A 16,314-nucleotide genomic window follows, 5' to 3' on the forward strand; every position below is an offset into this window, starting at 1 on the left:
ACAAATTGTAGTGATTTAAAAAGTTTTAATATTCTGTAGCTAAAAGATACAGCATTTGTGAAGTCAATGAGAAAATTATTATGGATTAAATAATAATAAAATTTAAAGTAAAAAATAAATACTTGCTAACAATGCGAATATCATTTTTTTTTAAATTGTTTCTAAAACCTATTTTGAAAAAACGGTTACAAAATAGGACCTTTATGAATTCAATAGTTTTGAATAATGCTTTAATGTGATATTTATTAAGTTACAAGAAAAAAGGAATGAAAATAAGAATGCCATGGAATGAAAGGAAATTAAATTAAAATTAAGAATTTAAATAAAGTGTTGTTTACTAACAATAAGAAATCACAAATACACATATAATGAAGTTATAAACATGCACTAAACCCAATTAAATTAGGCTGAATTAAGGCAATTGGGCTTAGTCCTACCTCTAAATTGGGCCTCTCCCATACTTTTTTGGTTTTTCCTATGGTTCCAAAAAAGTTAATCATATGTACCCTCAATCAAAAATTGGTCTACCACATTTTTATTTGTTTGTAGTTTAGGCCATCCATATTTTTTCTTTTCTTTTTGCAGTTTTATTAAAGAGTTCAAATTTAGTAAGGTCGAGATGAATATGAATCCTAAGGCTATATTTGGTCCCTGGAAAGTATTAAGAAAAAAAATTAATATTAAAAAAATGATTTTCTCATGTATTTCGTTATAAAAAATATTTAAGAAATAAAAATAATTAAAAGTTTATAAATTTGTAAATTATTTAATCTTTACATAAAAAAGAAAAAATAAATTAAATAAATTTGAAGTAATATATAAAAATAAGTGATTGATTTTAAATCTTTTTTTATTTATTTATTTTTTTTCTGTTTTTCATCTTTATTTTCTTTCCTTGATTTTCTAAAACCAAACATACCACCCCAAAATTTTCCCATCCTATAATCAAATTTAAAACTTCTTTCATTTTCCCTATCCCATGTTTGACTTAAGAGCTTCAAGTTTAATTTTTCAAAAAATAAAATAAAAAATGGGTAGGATAAGGCTTGGTCACACTGCATCCATAAAGCAGAGGCCAAATTTGAATTTTTCAAAAAATTATTTTAAAATATGTTTCGAAAGGATAGTTATGAGAGATTCATCAACAGTTGTTTATCGTATCCTTCTGCAACCTTCAGATTTTTCTGAATGAATCCCAAATACATCAAAGAAAATAAAAGCAAAAGAATCTAAATCCCCACATAGTTGAGAGGATGGCCAGCAGGAAAATGCCACTTCCTCTTTGTTTTCTTATGCTAAGTTTTCTCCCACCATTGTTCCTCCATACTTTAAAATTCCTACTTGTTATTATTATATAGATAGATATGTTTATGTATCAAAAATGTTACGATATGTATCCACTATCCTTATGTTACGGTATATATCCACTACCCCTATATCTCGATCGTTGAAAATATAAGATAAAATATAGATAGTTGGATGAATATACAAATATATGAAATTAAGATACAAATAAATGACATCAAATATAAGTAAATGAGATGAAAATATAAAAATAAATGGAAGATCGATGGCATGTTGTGATTGGTCTTACTTTTTAATAGGTATCGATTCAGTATTATAATCAGATCGTATTTAATAATAATAATAATAATAATAATAGAAATATTGGTATATGATGAGGAAATGGTGCAGCAATCTTAAGGGCAATCAATTGCACTGCATGTATAATTGAGTGGCAGATAGCATGGATTTCTAAGTTGAATTTTTTGGAGGTGGATATGGTTATGATGATGATGATGATGTGGACCACATCCACACACACTCATCATCATCATCAATGCCTCTCTCCATGGGGCATGTGAAAGAATTCATTTTCTTCAATTTTCCCTTTCAAGATTGGTTTTTTTTTTTTTTTTTTTTTTAACATGTTTTTTTTTTGGTACAACCAAAGATATTTGGGTTATGCCTCTAATTTGAAAAAGGCCATACAAAAGAATCTGGTGAATGAAGCTGCTTAGAAGATGCTCCTCAACCTCACTTTTTCCACAAAGATAATCATATGGGATATATATATTTTTATTTTATTTATTTATTTTTTTCTCTAATTAAAAGTAGTCAATTTTGAGAATATTTATTAGGAAAAAAGCCATTCATATAAGTTATCCTATGAAGCTGCATAGAAGATGCTACTTCTACAACATGGGATAGGGATATACTTTTGTTTTTACATGGTAAAGATGCTTTCACTCAATGTAACCATAAACCATAAGATTTAGTCAAATCAAGAGGATGTGATATTGGGAGCAATTTTCTTTTTTCTTTTTAAATATTTGAAAGTATATATTTTTTATTTATTTATTTATTAACAAAAATTAAGTATTTATTTAAGTTTTAAAAATCTAAATTTATTAAAATATTAACTAATTTTTAATAAGAATTTTTTTATAGAAATATATTATATATTGATTTTTATTTTTTTTACTAAAATTACTTCATATTAATGTTAATTATTGTAAATGAAATTTAAATGAGTGTCAATAAATTGGGAATCAAAATGAGAACAAAAGAGAAAAAAACAAGGGAAAATAAATCAAAGTGGGATTGAAAAGTCCAAATAGAGAGCAATAAAAAGATTTTGAAGATAGGGAAGAGAGTTTGATTTGTTTGTTGACTAAAGGAGATAGTAGTGTTGAGTACTTTGTGAGAAGAAGAAATAAGTGAAGACTCTCAAGTGGTCCTAGTCCATATCAAATGCCTCAACCCTCTATCTTCAAATGGGTATGATGAGTGAGGACTCCCTCTATTCTATTCCCCTATCTCTTAGCTACATTATTATGTACATTGAATGTACATACCCACATACTCTCCTTTTCTTTTAAAAATATATATATATTAAAAAAAATTATTAAAACAATTTATTAATTTTAATAAAAATATTGATCCAAGTATAAATTTAATGATATACTGGGTTATAATATAAGTGAGATAGAAAATTAACTCATGTCAAACTTAACTCAAAATCGGATTCAGAATTTTCAACCCATATCAAGTTTTTGAGAAATTTATATTCCCACGATGATATCAAAGAAAATAATTATTTTAGACTCTATAAAATCTAAATCATATTTTAAAATAAGAGATTAAATGTAAAATATTTTGAAATCATAAAATAAAGTATTACTTATTAATTTAATATAAATGATTAATCATAAATTCAGACTTTAATTATCAAAAGTATTTTAAAAATGAAATGAAAGGATAAATTTATTACTCTAATATAATTAAAAAGTAAAACAATAATATAACTTTTTCTTTTATATATATATATATATATATATATATATATATATATATTTGTGTGGAATGTCTTTTGTCAAGTTGCTCGTGTCTTCAATCAACCCTAAATTGATATTTTCTTAATCAAACTTAACTCCAATCCTTTCAAACTTTATCATAGATTACACGCCAACCCAAACACTAGGCTAGACCAATTGGATACACCCAATTTGCAACCCTAATCATATAACAACATTAACTATTTCTCTTTTGTCTTTTGTTTTGTTTTTTTTTTCTTTTTATTAATCTAAAAAGTTGAAAATGAGGTTGTATATTTCTCAAATTAATTTTACCAACAAAGAATTAAAGATTTCTTTTTATTATTATTATTATTTCAACCTATATTGAATTAAATTGGAAGTATGAGTTAAGACATGGTATACGAATAGATTATACAGTAAAGTCAATAATATTCACTCCAAAAGGTCAAGACACCTATCATGTCAAATTTTATATTACTTTCAAGAGTGGTTATTTTTATCATTACCAAACCTAATCTTTTCAAAACATATATGGAAGAAAATTCTTCAAAGTTCAAAAAATCTCTCTCAAAACTAGCATGACGTTGTGTTTGGCGTAAAGAATCTACCATCCACTTTAAGGCCTATGAAAAATTTCAATCCATTTCTAATCCATTGAGATGAAGTAAGCACACCCACCGCCCCCATACACTCACACACACAAACCTTTTCAAATTGATATGCCCACTAATCTATCATTTGGTTGGAACTACTAATCACAATCAAGGGATGACCATGTGCATGAAATTATAAAACCCTAAACCCTAACTTTCTTGAAAGACAAAAGAGAAAGAAAAAAAAAATGGGAAAATTGAATTGAGTGCATTGGATTGGACCATTTATGTAGTGGGTGTCTAGTGACCATCCTCTTCTGGGGTTTATATCCACTATGTCATATTGCAATATTCCTCCCCTAAACCCTAAAACTCTAATGGGTGTGTATATATTTAATTTCTTTTTTTTTCTTTTTTTTGAATAATATAGTGGGCAATCTATATAGCATGCTAAGAGTCCAACCAAGCCAATATTTAAGGAGGCATGTGAAGTGGTGCAGATGAAATTGGACAAAATATACTCCCATCATCATCATGATGATACCACAGAGAGAGAGAGAGAGAGAGAGAAGTGTGGTGATGATGGTGAAGAAGAAGAAGAAGCCAAAATGGGGGTTCATTTTCCAAATAAATGAGCATGGCTTTGTACTCAATTGCATGAAGAAAAGGGACAAAAGAGAAAGAAACCTAACCCCTCTCCATTTGACTCTTCCTTCTCCCTCTTTTCATTAATTATATGTGTATCCTTATACAACTCCCTCCTCCTCCTCCATCCTTTCCCTTCCACTCATCTTCCTTCCCCTTCCCACACTCCCACATTCATTTCCCCTATTCCACTGCATGTGCTCTGCATGTGGGAACCCATGTGTTGTGACCATCTCAGCTTCTTCCTTTCATATATTTGACTTGCTAGTCTTGGATAAGGGTTTGCTAATGGTCGGTGAAATCTTTATAAAATGTTCTATTAAATGGAACGACATAATTATAACTTCTATGTATTGAACATTCTATATATAGCCTTATTTTGATGTTTTTATCTACATATATGTAGAATACGAGACCAAGATTAAAAAATGATATTATACTTTATGTTTTAAAAAAGATTGATCGAGGTTATTTCTTTAAATTTACATTTTTTAATCAAATAACCCGATCTTATTTTCATTTTCCATTTATTTATCATTCATTCTAGTTAGAATCCAAAATAATTTGGTCAAATTTGAAAACTAATTTCCTTCACATGTTTCTCATATGATTTTTCTGATCTACTTAATTCTTATCACATACTCATTTTCTCAATTAATAATTAATATTGGTTAATAAAAATAATATTCTCTTTATTTTAATGGACAAATTAGATAAAGTTGATCGATCAATGTCTGACAATAAGGTGTCCCTTGATAAGCATAACAAGAATTTCGACTTTCAATAATTGTATGATTAAAAAGTTGAATTTTTAATCTTATAAAAATAAATTAAATTAAATTAAATTAAGTGTAACACATTATGCCAAGTGACCTTATTTTAGTGGCTTACTTCTTATTCATGTGAATTAAATAGTACTTACGTGACCAAATTTTTAACTAATTTTTTAACTTATGTTGTGTCATAGTCAACATAGCTTTTCATTTTCTATATAAATGCACATGATTAACCATAATAACTTGGAGGAAATAAAATTTGTTTACTCACATTGTTTGAAATTTGAGGATTTTGCATTAAAAAAAAAAAATTGTCAAAGAGCAAAATGATTGAAAAAATAGTATCTATTTTTCAAACAAACTCCCTTGGCATTCACATTTTTCTACCCAATTAAAGAGAGTTATCTAATTCACCTTTTTTTTTTTGGTAATTACCCAATTAATTAAAAAATAAAATTTAATTAATCAAAATTAATTATTATAATAATCACATCATAAAATCGAATTTTTTACCATATGAAACCCACAAAAGATATAATATGAAACAAATTTCTTCTTTTTGACCATATCCTATCTAATTTCTCAACCTAACAAACAAGCACAATTTCAACTCAATGTTTATCTTTATCAAACATAGCTTTTAATCCTATTCTTCCTTTTGAGTTGGGCCTTGAGAGCCCTCTAATCACATGATTTTTAACATATTTACCATGTGTATTGTTTTCATGTGTCATATACTATGACAAGAAACATGTGTATTTATTTTTTTAGATAAATAATATATATAATATAGATAATTTTCTTTTTGTTTTTTTTAAGCCCTTTGGACTCTTTAAGTCAAATCTTAGGGTGCTGATCATTTCGCAATAATCAATACTGAGTAAATTCAAGATATTCTCGATGAAAGAATTCAAATCAAGGATTATATGTCATTTATTAGCATCAGACTTCCCGTTATTCATTTTTATCATGTGGGCTACATGTATATAATATGTATAGTTATTTATCAACTTTTCTTATTAGTTGAATATTATTAATATTTTAATGTTTTATAGAAGTGGTCTTGTACTAAAAGTAAAATTCATCATTTTTATTGTACATACATTGTGGGTGTGTTGTCTTCTAATACAACCAAATGCTAAGCCCATCAATTATTATGTTAATAATAATAATAATAATAATAACCCAAAAGAAAAAAAAACCAATATTCCCACATGTACTGAAATAGGATGGAACTGGTAGTGAAGAGGGTCCTTTTTATTTACTTTTGTTTGGGGGGATAGAAAATCATATGGAGTTGGCGTGATATGAGGATAATTGGGAGTTGAGAGAGCATTTATGTTGATGTGCAGTGATAGAAGGAATCAGAGGAATGGTAATTATGGTGAAACTGAAAGGGAAAGTTCCAAAATTGAATTAGGGAGAATACTAAAGTCGGAGGCTGCATTCTGTCCTTTTTCTGTGTGCCCAAACACCAACCCCACACAAGGGCAGCTATATGGACTGCTGAGAATGTAATCAAAAAGGCCAAAGAAAAAAGGTGTGAGAAAAAACCCTTTCTTCATGATCATCTTCTTCACCTCCTATGCCCTTTGTGTAATCATCATTCCCTCTTGCCATCATTGCTTCCAAAAGTCTCTCTCCCTCTCTCTCTCCCCCTCTCTCTCCCTCTCTCTCTCTCTCTCTCTATATCATATGAGAATGGAGATACAGACACAATACCCAGCTATATATCTTCACTTTTTTTTCTCAGTTTACATTCATTCCTTCATCCCATTCTCAACCCACAAAGCACCTCTGCCTCTCCATCTTCCTCACCCAGCTCGCCCTCTCCTACTCTCTCTCTCTCTTCTTCTCTCCTTCTCTCCGTCTGAAAATAACCAAAAGATATATAGGAACTGAAGAAAAGAGTGAAACAAGATGTGCATGTGCCCAGAATTGCTTCAATCCCTTCCCAGGTGTTCTACTGTTTTCCGGGGAAGAAGATTAAAGAGATTCAATGTTCAAGTTCGCAGGCTAAACAGGTTCTTTCCCTCACAATCTCTCTCCATCTCTCCCCACCCTCCACCCCCCTTCTCTGTCTCTTTCTCTAATGAAGTTGTTAATGAAACAGGATGAGATCTAGAAGAACCAGAAAAGAATCAAAAGACAAGGCCATGATGGTGGTGGGGGTGAAGTCAGAGATGGAGATAAAGAACTGGAAGCTCTACATGTTGAACCAAAGCATCATACAAGAGAATGAAAAGCTGAGAATGAAAGCTCTTCTTCTTCATCAAGAAAACCAAGCCTTGCTATCTCAGCTTCAAAATAAGTTCAAAACCTCTCCTCACAACAACAATCACTAATTCCACATAGATCATCATCATCAGCAGCAGCAGCAGCAGCAGAAGGAAGCATAGTTAGTTAAAGGAGGGGGACTAGCTTTTAATATTTGTTTGTATTTTCTAGCCAGTTGTTCTTTCTAATAAGTTTTTTTTTTTTTCCAATAACTTACTGAGGGGATGAATAAGTGTCTTGTTCTTCTGATCATTGCTAGTAATAGAAATTTAACCTAGAATGAAATAAACAAATATTCATGATCATAAATTGTTGGGTCTCAGAGATAGATCTTTTGAGATGGGGACCTCTGTGTCTTTGCCTTTGTTTCCATCCTCTTCCTACTCCTATATTCTGCACTCTGACAATAATGATCTCCCAAATTTTTTAACAAATCCAAACACATGTAAAACAAAGTCCAGATTGTTTTTTTCCTTTTTTTTGCCCTAAATGTTTCACAATATTTAATGCTAGAATACAACTCCAGAAGGAGTCACATGATTTTGTAATCTATACCCATATGACATTATATAATATGTCCCATGCAGACTTGATTAACTAATGGCTAGAGGAATCACTAAGTTTGAATAGTATATGTTAGAAGATCTGGAACATTGGTCTTAGTAAAAGGCAAGACATTGACTGATCCTATGGTTGTGGGTGTCATCACTTTTTTTTTGGTTTTGAAAAGTCATCTATTCTGTAAAGATGTTTAACAGAATTTTGGTTTAGTGATCAGAGACCATAAGGTAAAATTATAAAGTGGCTTGATTTTGACCATTTCAAAAGGCAGACAGGCAGCATCCTCTCTTTTAACATTTTTACATCACATTCATGCACAGACTACAGAGAGGATTCCAAGGTCTAAGTTAGGTAGGCAGATTAGGTGAGTTAGCAACTTCGGGAGACAGAAACCAGAACTCACACGTAGAAAATAGAGCAAGGAAATTGCGTGGAAAATCAAGGGGGGGAATTGGTGAAGGTGCTTTACATATTGTACTTTTTTCCATTGCCAGTCATTGTTCTGTTGTGTCAAAAGTCTAAAACGAACTTGAGATAGGATGAATAAAAAATTATCAAACCTATTCAAATTCAGGATGTGTTTGTAGAAGCAAATGACATGATATGACATCCATATCAGATGCGTTTTGCTATGCAATATACAAATGATATATCACAAAGATTATGCCTAACTTTGGAGGCAAGGTTATCTGTCGGCAGCAGAGCCCAAAGGGAATCCCTTTCCAAACAGCCATGCTGGGCCAGAAGTGAATACAATGGAAAAGAAAAAAAAAAGAATAAAAGCTGCCCATTAGCTTCATATGCAAACTGGGTTCCACAGCTATAAAGGCAAAATTATTCCAACCGTCCAGCATACACCATTTGATAGCTACATGTTTTACTACAGATCTATGACCGACGTCTAAGTAACAATGTACGGATAAATTATATAAATTTATTTCCCCAAAAAAGAGTTGAAACATGAACTGGAAACCAAGACAGCATGGTAACTGGAACAAGAGTAGAGTATAGAGACTAATATCGACCCACCAAGATAAAATCATCATCATCAAGAACCTTAACATCTTTTTCACCGACAAAATTCTCCCGCCCGATTTCCTTCACTATATTCACGAACTCTACCCTCTTTGCCAAAGGAAGTGGTACGTAGGGTAGCCTGAAAACTGGCCTCACCACACCAAGTTGAGCCAGAGCTGTGTTTAAGCCAATGGGGTTTGGCTCTTCAAAAAGCCAGTTAACCAGAGGCATGATCTTCGCATTGAGAGAAGGGTTCTTCCCTTTAAACAAGAGTTGTCGCATTAGACCAGGAATCAAGTTGCTAGTAACGGATATCACTCCAGTAGCTCCATAGTCCCACTTCGCGTCATGGCACTGATCATCGTTCCCACTCCACACCACAATTCTGTTATCGGTGTACTGTTTTATCCTATCATTTCCCACACACTCTTTAACACCAGCCAAGTTAGCACTCTGTGCCACGGTGTGAATAACCCCTGGGGGAATGTCTTGGCCAGTTCGTGATGGTACATTGTAAATAACGGTAGGACCCATGGGGAGCACACTCTCAAAGTGAGAAACCAAACCCTCCAAGGAAGTTTTTCCATAGTAAGGATTGATATGAAGAGCAGCATGCATTCCAACAGCAAAGCCCTGTTCGGTGGCATGAATTGCTTCCCTTGTGGAGTTGCTTCCAGTGTTTCCAATTACCTTGATTGATCCACCAAAACAATTGACTGTGTGGCCAATAAGCATTATGTGTTCATCCCAGCTCATCAACTGGCCTTCACCGGTTGTGCCACCTACAATCACACCTTCAGCTCCATCTACAATCTGCATGTTCACCAAAGCATCATATGCTTCCAGATCAAACCTGCCATCCGGAAGATATGGAGTTTTGATGGCTGTGATCAACCTAAGAGACTTGATATCATCTACTGATGTCCTGCAAGCATGAGAGGAACAGTAGGTTATAATCCATTTCCCCTTTCTTTTTAATAAAAGCGAGTATTCAACCTCCTTTGGTTATCAATTTTCAACTCCAGAGTTATTGACAAATGGCAAGACCAATTTGTTTTTATTTTTTTTATTTTTTAGCCTTTTTAATAAGGAACACAATTTTTTTCTCCTGGACATCAAACTCACCTCCTTTTTTGCTGAGAAGAAAGTCAGCTTCATAGAGATAGGCAAATAAAGTAGGTATAAAATATAAAAAAGGCCAAAAGAAACAGTGCACCAAAGTACACAAGAAGTACATAATGGACACTAAAAGGCACAACCAAAAAAGAGGAAACGCAAAAACTAATCCATCCCTCAGTTAGAACCCAAACAATCAACAAAATCAATTAATGATATAGAACCTTCATCTTCATAGAACTTAACCCACAAAAAAGGATTGCTAGGAAAAGTGTTTTTCAGGCTTTGGTCAGACTGCTCGTTGTTCTCAGATGATTAACCAGCACATGCACGTAGCATGCAGCAAACATGTGCAGATGTGCACATGCACTTCCATGAAATGTTTTCTGATAATTGTGTGCAAGTACAATCATATAACTCTACAAGAAAACTTTGCCAAAACTTAATCACAACACACCACTTGATATACAGTTCCTTAACAGTTTGAAACTGTCACCACTGGAGGTGGCAACCATGCGAGTTCAGGTGGATTCAAGCCAAACCTGAAGCCAGCCTTTGAGATCTGGTTGGGCCCTCAACTGGAGATTTAAATTGATAAAAACTTTTTAAAAATAAATTACATCCAAAGAATATATATAATATATAACATCAATTCTTTGTGAATCTATTAAAACATTTCTGAACTAACTGATTAAAGTTGAGTTGACAGGCTCTAGAGACTCCACTGGGACTCGAACTGTTTATAATCAGTTCAGGTGACAGGTTATTTTGAGTGGTTTCGTGGGTCAGGGTTGAGATTTCTTAGGTCCACTCGCCAGACAATACTGAACTGGAGACCTTTGCTTAACAATCCCTTCCCATTTGTGCCAGTATTACAAAAACCCGACTAGTCAACAAACTGGACAGGTGAACGGTATTGCCTTCTCATAGCTGGACCCATTGGATGAAAAGGTAAATTTCCAAATTGATTTTATATTGTATAACAAAGACCTTCACCTATAATTGATTTAATTTTTTCATTGTCTTTTTTAAATTAATAATATATAAATAATTAAAATAATTGAAAAAAACATTGCTCAAACTAAGGTTTCTGATGCATTTGTCATGAACTTTGTTAAAAGGGTTTATCCATCCTTTTTTTTATAGGTATTTGTTAAAAGGGTTTATCCATCTTCCAATTTGACGGATTATGTAGGCAGGTACAACAAGCATGCCATGTGTCACTCAAATGCACAATTGTAAAGTCAATAAATCAAACATTAACTCTTCTTTCTTCATACATATGTTTGTCTTTAAAATTTACTTAATTGGTTTGAACAAAACCCCAGTAGAACTGGATGGTTTAATTGATATCACATTGCATCCAAACGGAGAGGTTCAATTAAGTCAATATAGTCTAGATTATGAGTACTGCATTTAGGCCTTCCCTGGAAACAAAATGTTTCCTATGCACAGAATGCAATCACTGAACAAAACAACTCTCTAAAAACTATACAAGGAGAAACTGATATACATGTAGCAATTTTCAAGATCAATGAATTTACTATATTAAACAAGAAAATGTGAGTTTTATGTGTATTCGGGGAAAAACCCCTTGGAGACAAAAAAAATGGAGTGTCAAATAATTATTTCATATTTCCTTCTGCATATGCTTAAAGTAAATAAAGGTAATATTATTCTAAGTGTTACAGAATTCCAAATATGTGGAAACAGCAACTGCCAGGGCAAACCATCCAACATCTATCATAGGTACTTCCATTTGGTTTTGCATGGAATTTGAGTACCCAACACCATATTCCAGAACAGAGTCATCATGACAAAGAAAATGGTTGCGATTACATCTTTTCACAAAAATGACCTTTGTACACAGCATTAGATGCATGTCTTATATTATGCAAACATAGACAGAATTCAGATGCTATATATAAGCAATGGAATGATTTCATTTTTACGGGACATACAGATGGGCCCTAAAAGGATATAAAAAACACATTCAGGGTAAAAACTCAAGAATTTTCTCTAATCAGTGCAGTGAGTGTTCACCTTCATTTCGGAAGGAATTATTTTCTCTGAATTAGTCAACATTTATAAGGAGACATTTTCCACAAAGCCGAATCAAAGTAAAGCCGCAATTTGTCTTTACAAATTAACATGCCAAGACATGTATTCCTAAACCAATTATTAAAAAAAGAAAATGCATAATGCAGATATTCTATCTAAAAATGCATCATTTTGGGCATATAAATAATAGCTTACCTATTTTTAACTTCAAAACTACGCATTGGGAGATGGAAATTAGGAATTACAGCTGCTTGTGCAGACTTCCATTTTGCGTTCCTCCTGCTTAGTGGCAAAGAATAGAATACATTAGTATAGCAACCCAGGATGATGGCAGCAATACAGATCATATTCATCTGCTTTATAATTGGTGGCATTTAGCCAGCATTTTGCTTCAGTGCGAGGTCAGGAACTTCGCACAAACATACTTGAATTCATGCAACAATGACTAGATGACTCCAAGATGAAAATAAACAGGTGTGAGCTAGTGTCAGTCCAAACTGTATACATTATTTGGCAGGTATCAGTCCAGTCCAATCTCATTCAGTACTGAGATTGACAGAGTCACAGACTGAATCAATGCATGCTAGAAGCTTTTCCAGAAGCTAGGAGAGAGCTACTTTTCACAGTGAAAGACTTTAAACAGACTAACTCTTCGCTCCTGACGAACCATTGCATGTAGTGAGAGCATCGTTTATTAAATCTTCTCCTGAGATTCCCCTCTAGGATCCAGGCCACAACGATCTATATGGAAGGGCAGTTGTGTTGATGCATTCCTGTTGAGAATGAAGAAGAGATCCCAATCTAGAAATTCATAGGATTCCCCAATTTTGCCTTCCTAACGACTATTATCACTATCAACTAGAAAAGTAAACCATCTTTCACTATGATTATGAAACTGATTAAAACATGATTGAGTGATTATACCAAAATAAGAATGCTGGAAATAAAGGAACACCATGTTAAGAGTTAAGGCACACTATTCTCAGTTTCTTGCATGAACACCACAATGTACAGGCATTTTGAAAATTGGCATCAATTCAGCTTTCATAAAGTGGATACATAGAATGATGCTAGAATGGTATAGTAATAAATCCAACATCATGGAATAATACTTGTCTGGGAGGCAGAAACAGTAACATAACACAGAAAACATACTCTTTGTCAACTTCTCAAAAAGTGTTTTTGGAGAAATTTCCTTCAAACGGATTATTTAGAAAACATTTAAGTGCTGTTTTTGTGTTTTAAAAAGTACAAGCATATTAATAATTCAAAGCAATACTCATTATTTTCAGAAACATCATTTCGCTATGAGCCCTAATAAAAAGATAAAAAGATAAAAAGAAAAAAAAAAACACTTTTTTTATAGGCAAAAAAGATTGTATATCAAAAGACGCTTAAAAGGAGGTGCACCAAAGTACACACCACAATAGCGAGTTTGCAATAAAAGTAACCCTTCTAAAAAAAATCTCAATTTAGATTACTCTTGAAAATATTCACCAAACCAGTGAGTCATTGCCACATCAACATCTATATATTATTTTTTTTATTTTTTTATGTCAAAAGCACAATGACCGACTATGGTTTTAACATAAGAAAAAAAAATTAAAAACAAAATACTAAAGTGGATGATGGACTAACTGGAAGACTAGTTCGGTAAATATTTTCAAAAATATTCTAGATTTAGATTTTTATTTTTATTTTTTGGAACAAAAAGGATTAGTCTTGCGGCAAACGCTACAATAACTGCTTAGGCTAAGCAAGGAAAGCAAAGGCAACAAAATTCTCTCTCCTTGCTTGAAGCACTCTAAAAAATCAGTCATAGCCAAAGAATGTCCTGCTCCTCCATGTACATCCTAACCGAACCCAAAAGTATGGATATAAAATCTGATTTGATCGCTTGATTCAACTGCTCTTCATTAATTGCCCTTCTGTTTCTTTCTCTAGAGTCCAAAACAAACACAAGGGGCACTCTCCAAGCCTTTTTCAGCCTCTTGCCTAGCAATGAAGCATGCCAAACCACTTCAAAAATAGAGGAAAATAACCATTTTAATGTCAAAAATGCCAGTTTGGTAACGTTGTTATTTGAGAAAGCATCATTTTAAGCCACTCTCGTTTTTATTCTAAAAATCGATTTTAAGCCACTTACGTATGCATATAGTAAGAAGAATGCTTCCGAAATCAAAGCCTAGTTTATTCTGAAAATCGCCACTTTCGTTTCTTTATTTCACATGTATCATGCCATTGCCATGATTGACGTAAACAACCTCAGGTGTTCACACCAAAAAAGAATAATGCTTGTCAATGCTCGTTATAGACTGATTTTTAATCTTCCTACACCATGGCCTAAGGCTCTGTTTAAATTCACAAAAAAAAAAAAAAAAAAAAGCACCTTCATTTCAAAGCTTCCGCGAAGCAAACAGTACGCGAATGTCACCTAGGGAAAAAAATTACCAACTTTTCTCAAAATTTTCTTTTTCAAATTCGCGGGAAACAAACACGTAAATTGAATAAATTAAACTAAAAAATATATAATAAAAATCAATCAAACGATTGTTTAATGTTAAAAATAAATTAACAAGTATAAAAATTCAGATTAACCTCTTGTTGATATCGCCGCAGTTAGGACGCGGAAACTGGAGAGTTGAGTCTTTCAAGCAAGCACCATAGTTCTTCAACATCGCCATCTGGTCCAAGCCGATAAAGCCCGTTCGAAAAAGGATATTAGAAATAGTAGTGAAGTCAAGCTCAGATGTGCAGTGTTTCGGCAGAGGAATGGGAGAGTGGAAATCAGAATTCAGCAAATAATGGTGGTATGAGTAGTTAAAATCGTAATAATCGTAGTGCAGATGGTGCGGCGAAGGGCGCAGCAGAGGTGGGCGGAGCTTCTGTCGGCACGGCGGAGCATGGCGTCAGGCGACAGCGGGAAGACAGGTGGCGAGAAAGAGAGGCGGCGGAGGTGTGAGGGTAGGGTTTTTTATTCGGTACTGATGTGAACTGTAAGGCTTGCAGGAAGATTAAATATATTTATTGAAAGGAAGATAATGAAAGATGAGACAAATAAAATGGAAATTTTTTTTTTACTTTTTAAAAAAAATTATATTTCAACACACTCTTATAAAAATAATTACAAAACATAAATTTTCTAAAAATAATTCAAATATTATTTATTTATCGATAAAAGATAGTATATATCTAATATAATAAAAAAAGATATCTTTTGAAGAAAAATGAATTAAATATTAATTATTTTAGGTAAATAATTAATATTTATATTTTATAAATTTTAGTTCTTATTTTATGTTTTTTTGTCTGGTAAGGACATGAAAAACATATTTTTTCTTTTAAAATAATATTAAATATATTATCCGACCATTTTCGTGACCTTCGAATAGTAAAAAATTAACCAATCGTTTTTATGATGTAATGATTTCTTTATTATTTTTAAAAGAGTTATATTGGCTTTGATTATTTACTTTGAAATGAAAATATTAAATTTTAGAATTTTAATGAATTTGTATTTTATAATAAATTCAATTAAAAAAATCTCAAATTTGAATTTTATCGGATAATTCAAAAAATATTTGTTTTAAATAAAAAATCATAAAATAGAAACTTAATTTTATATAATACAAATTTCAAATAATTATTTAAAAATAATTAATATTTCATATACTTTTTAAATCAAATATATTACCGTAAATTATTCAAATACTACATTTTAATTATATAAGTATTATATTTTATTATTAAGTACTGTCTTTCATTGATGAGTACATGAAATTTGAATTATTTTTAGAAAATTTTATTTTGTGATTAGTATTATATGAGTGTATGAAAAGATACTTTTCTAATAAAATTTTATTTTTCTTATATATTTTGTGTAAACCAATTGATAAATAAAAAAAACTAAATTTAAGACAATAATTTTTTTATTTTTAAATGTTGCTT

General features: G+C 31.8%; 1 protein-coding gene across 1 annotated transcript; it reads right to left on the reverse strand.

The window, feature by feature from the left end:
• Positions 1-8,967: 8,967 nt before the first annotated feature.
• On the reverse strand, positions 8,968-15,390 carry LOC100262665 (4-hydroxy-tetrahydrodipicolinate synthase, chloroplastic). The gene is made up of 3 exons (XM_002279804.5): positions 14,965-15,390; positions 12,562-12,645; positions 8,968-10,114 (listed from the first exon to the last, which is right to left on the reverse strand). Exons 1-3 carry the CDS (start codon positions 15,048-15,050, stop codon positions 9,187-9,189), a joined length of 1,098 nt encoding a protein of 365 aa, XP_002279840.1. The 5' UTR covers positions 15,051-15,390; the 3' UTR covers positions 8,968-9,186.
• Between the last annotated feature and the right edge of the window lie 924 nt (positions 15,391-16,314).

The sequence above is a fragment of the Vitis vinifera genome, chromosome 15, assembly GCF_030704535.1.
Source record: "Vitis vinifera cultivar Pinot Noir 40024 chromosome 15, ASM3070453v1".
Lineage (NCBI taxonomy): Eukaryota > Viridiplantae > Streptophyta > Magnoliopsida > Vitales > Vitaceae > Vitis > Vitis vinifera.

What these genes read in the sequence shown, in the direction of transcription:
- LOC100262665 (XM_002279804.5), bottom strand. Translation starts at nt 15,050, where the DNA reads ATGGCGATGTTGAAGAACTATGGTGCTTGCTTGAAAGACTCAACTCTC. An exon ending in TGCGGCGATATCAACAAGAG is followed by an intron (nt 12,646 to 14,964) that starts GTTAATCTGAAT and finishes GCCACTAAGCAG; the next exon opens with GAGGAACGCAAAATGGAAGT. An exon ending in AGTTTTGAAGTTAAAAATAG is followed by an intron (nt 10,115 to 12,561) that starts GTAAGCTATTAT and finishes TCATGCTTGCAG; the next exon opens with GACATCAGTAGATGATATCA.